Source organism: Octopus bimaculoides, chromosome 27 (genome assembly GCF_001194135.2).
Source record: "Octopus bimaculoides isolate UCB-OBI-ISO-001 chromosome 27, ASM119413v2, whole genome shotgun sequence".
NCBI classification, from domain to species: Eukaryota; Metazoa; Mollusca; class Cephalopoda; order Octopoda; family Octopodidae; genus Octopus; species Octopus bimaculoides.
The window spans coordinates 21,279,456-21,284,110 of NC_069007.1; the positions used below are offsets into that span (position 1 = coordinate 21,279,456).

The 4,655-nt window shown below is 41.1% G+C and overlaps 1 protein-coding gene across 1 annotated transcript in view; it reads right to left on the reverse strand.

Moving 5' to 3' along the window:
• Positions 1–1,185: 1,185 nt before the first annotated feature.
• LOC106867795 (bifunctional 3'-5' exonuclease/ATP-dependent helicase WRN) overlaps positions 1,186–4,655 on the reverse strand; it is a 25,990-nt gene continuing 22,520 nt past the window's right edge. The window contains exons 26-27 of the mRNA XM_014912788.2: positions 3,433–3,620; positions 1,186–2,393 (exon numbers count right to left, since the gene is read on the reverse strand). Coding sequence (XP_014768274.1) covers positions 2,244–2,393; positions 3,433–3,620 — 338 coding nt within the window. The 3' untranslated portion in view covers positions 1,186–2,243. The remainder of the gene's footprint in view (positions 2,394–3,432; positions 3,621–4,655) is intronic.

A 4,655-nucleotide genomic window follows, 5' to 3' on the forward strand; every position in this document is an offset into this window, starting at 1 on the left:
TATATTTAATGGGTTTCATGTCATTGGACTGCGGCCATGCTGGGGCACCACTTTGAAGAGTTTTAGTTGAACGAATCGGTCCTAGTACTTCCCCCCCACCTCCAGTCTGGTACTTACTTTAGCCGGTTTTTTGTCAAACTGCTAGATTACAGGGACATAAGCAAACCAACACCGGTTGTCAAACGGTGGTGGTGAGGACAAGCTCAAATATATATACACACACACACACACGTCGGGCTTCTCTCAGTTTCCGCCCACCAAATCTACTCGCAAGGCTTTGGTTGGCCCGAGGCTTTAGTAGAAGACATTTACCTGAGGTGCTACGCAGTGGGACTGAACCCGGAACCATGCGGTTGGGAAGCAGAATTCTTACTCCACAGGGCATAGTATATTGCAGTGTTCCCGGATTTCTGAAAAGCCTGGATTAGAGGTCCGTTACTGTATTGTGTTCACTCATTCACTTATCGTCGTCGTTTAACGTCCGCTTTCCATGCAGGCATGGGTTGGACGGTTTGACTGAGGGGTGGCGAGCCAGAAAGCTACACCAGGTTTCAATCTGATCTGGCAGAGTTTCTACAGCTGGGTGCCTTTCCTAACACTCACTCGTGTTTGTGTGGTCCCTCCGCCATTGCTTGATAACTGGTGGTGGTTTGTTTCCATACCTTTGACTTAGCAGTTTAGCAAAAGTCTACAGCTCCATGCCCTTCCTAATACCAACCACTCTATACAGTGTATTGGGTGCTTTTCATGTGACACCAGCACCAGAGTTTTTTAATTAGCACCTGCACTTTTTATATGGTACTGATAACATAATTGGTTAAATGAGCAACGAATTGACTTATTATTATAAGTGAAACAGAACCAGTGTGTGTTTTTATTATTGTTGGCATAATGCCCCTCCCAAAATACAGCATTATATTTTTCAACACGAGTCCATATCAAGAATCTTACAAACCAAAAGCAAATACTTGATTAATTTTTATGAACTTGTAAGGAAATAGCTGAGTAATGCAATGGTCAACTAGTTGACTAATAAGAAACTAAGTGAAACAGGGCCAGTATTAGCCATTATTGGCATTATGACCCTCCCAAAATACAACAAAATCTCTTTCAACACAAGATTCACATCAAGAATCTTGGAAATCGAATACAAAAGACGAAATTTTAAATAAAAGAACAGATCGGTTTTTTTTCATAAGAAAAATGTTTTTATTTGCTTTTAAATATAAAATACTTTATTTGTGAAAATATTTTTAAAACATTAACATGAACATTAAACAAACTCAAACAGTTCTTTTTGTGTACATATACATGTAGTGTGTGTGTATATGTAAGCTATACCTCTATATGCTGTTTGTAGTGTGTGCGCATATATGAATGTGTTTTCTGCCATTTGTGTGTTTGCATGTGTGTATGATGAGGTAGTTGTATCTGTGTATGTGTGAAGTGAGGGTCAGACCCATGCATGCAAGGGCAGGTGGACATTAATATGCTGATGCTATGTGTCTAGGGCAAAGGTAAGGAAACCCCCCTTGCAGTCATGAATGACCATAGGAAGTTACCCTCAGAGGCACAAATCCAGGAAAGGTTGTCTCATGGAAGGCCAGCAATCGCCCACCAGCCTTCCCTCTCCCCGCCACTGATGTTATCCAAGGGAAAGGTAAAGGGGCCGATACAGCTTGGCACCAGTGATGTTGCAACTCATTTCTATAGATGAGTGAACTGGTCCAAAGTGAAATAAAATGTCTTGCTCAAGAACACAACACACAGCCTGGTCCAGGAATCGAACTCGTTACCTCATGATTGTGAGCCCAATGCTCTAACTACTGAACCACACACGTGGAAGGTGTTTATAAGCCATTTAAGAAACACAAAAACTGACAGCACAGACTTTGGTCAGTGAACAGGTCACAGCCTCAAAGTGACGAAAATATTTTGACACAAATTAAATTTAAATGTTGAAGTGAATCTAACAGTTTTTGTGTTTCTTAAATGGCTTATAACCACCGTCCACGCTGCAATTGTTTTCGTCCCAGCACACGATCTCAGATCAGGTTGCTTGCTATGCAAGTACACCTCTATATGACACACACAAAAGTTTATGGAGTGAAGTATCATTATGCACATACTGCGAGCGTGTTGTAACACACCATAACATAATGAATTAAATGGCTGGCTGCATTTTTATCTGTTTATACAATGTATGAGTGATGCAAAAGCACACACACCACATTCAGCATGAATTAAGGCTTTTTCTTCTTGCTCCTATTGGCAGGGTTCGACACCATCCAAAACGGTAGTTTTCTCTTAGAGGAATCACCAGTTCCACTACCTGATCCTCCAGCTTCTTGCTGTTTCGGTTTCGGTTCTTGTTGTTCTTCCTTTGCCTCTGCCTGCAAAATAAGGAGAATTTATGGTTGTTATTAGACTGCTACTACGACGATGCCATCGTCATCATTATTTTTTACGGTTATTAAACAAGGAGGCAAGTTGGCAGAACTGTTAGCTCGCCAGGCAAAATGCTCAGAAGCCTTTCATCCATTTTTATATTCATCATCATCATTGAACGTCCTCCTATGCTGGCATGAGTTTGATAGGAGCCAGCCAGGCAGAAGACTATCTCAGGCTACTGTGTCAGTTTTGGCATGGTTTCATGGTTGGATGCCTTTCCTAACACCAACCACCCCACAGAGTGGACTCAGTGCTTTTTATGTGGCACCAGCACAGGCGGGGTCGGTTTGGCAGGGTTCTTACAGCTGGATGCCCTTCCAAGTTCAAATTCCACCAAAATCAACTTTGCTTTTCATCCTTTTGGGGTCGATAAAATAAGTACCAGTTGATCCCTGAGGTGGACTCATCCCTATCTTCCCCAAGCTGCCCTTGTGGCAAAAGTCTGACATAATAATTATTATTATTAGCACTTGGATCGATGTAATTGACTTAATCCCTTTGTCCTTGTTTGTCCCCTCTATGTTTAGCCCCTTGTGGGCAATAAAGAAATAAGAAACTGAAAGAAGCCCATTGGGTGTGTGTCTTTGTTGCCCCCCCCTACCACTTGACAACCGATGTTGGTGTGTTTATGTCCCTGTAACTTAAGAGGTTTACCAAAAAGAGACCAATTAAATAAAGCACCAGGCTTAAAAAAAAAATAAGCTCTGGAAGCATGTGGTTGGGAGGGAGCAAGCTTCTTACCTCACAGCTACACCTGCATCTAATATAATCTTCCTTGAAAACTTACGCAGCCATTATGCTGATAATGTTTGAAGGATTTGGGAAAATATTACTTTGCTAGAAAACAGGAAGAGAATCAACCTGGAGAAAATCTGCCTCGGCAAATTTCGTCTGACCCCCTACAAACCTGGAAAAGTGGACACTAAAACGTCAATGATGATGACACATGTACCATAAGATTCTGAAATTATACACACTTACTTTTGGAGCCTGGACTGGAGAAGAACTTGATGCTGCTTCTTGTTTCAATAGAAAAGTTTCACCATTTCCAGTTGTCTTAAAACCCATCTTCTGTTTCAGCAATGAAATGGTGATTTTTATTTGGTTGAAATCCACAACACTAGGCAGCACATCTTTGATTTGTGTCATACGGCTGACATCTACAGAAGAAATTTAAGCTTTTAGCATTTTAACCAGCCAAATGCAGCTGACTTCCTCAAAATATTTTTTCTTGGAATTCAAAATCGAAATCTTTCCATATCAGTTTTACCCGTCAGCTATTCAAAATGATTTCATTATATAATTCATATTATGTAATACATTATAATCAAATAAATAGCCATGTTATGGAAATGTATGTAACATGATTTGAGCAAAAGCTACACTAATCATGTTCTATTGTATTTACACCACATTCAATATACAAACATCAGATTTATTGAGTTCTTAATATTTGTTTCTACTCTAGAGACCTTAATAATAATAATCCTTTTTACTATAGGCACAAGGCCTGAAGTTTGGCGGGAAAAGGATTAGTCAATTAAACTGACTCCAGTGTTTCACTGGTGCTTAATTTATCGACCTTGAAAGGATAAAAGGCAAAGTCAACCCTGGTGGAATTTGAACTCAGAACATTAAAGATGGGTGAAATGCCACTTTAGCATGTTTGCGTGGTGTGCTAACAACTCTGCCAGCTGACCAGCAAGACTAAATCCCTAATGATTCAGCCCCTCTCCCTATCCTTAGAAAACATCTATTAATTTAGGGACCAGGCCAACACTTTTAAAAGGAGAAATGCTAGTCAATACTATCAACCGCAGTGTATGACTGGTACTTTCTTGGTCTATCCTTCACCCTGTAGTTCTGTCAAAGAGACAAGCTGCACAAAGACATGCCTCACAAACGGAGCCCACACACATTCACCATCTAAAAATCATTGCAGGTGGCACAACCTGAGTGCGTGTCTGCACATCGAAAGCTACAGCATGCATAGGCTGCCAGGCAGAGGGAGCTAGCAGCAGACTGACTGCCTGGCTATTGGAACACATCCTTTCCACAAGAAAATAAATGAGACGCTCAAACTTGATCAAGCAGTAACTGGGGGGCAAGGCAGGACAGTCAGGCGATAAATGATGACAGGGGGGGGAGGCATTTGCCACCTTTCAGGGACAGCTTCTTCTCTGCCTGTTTCTGGTTAACACTGG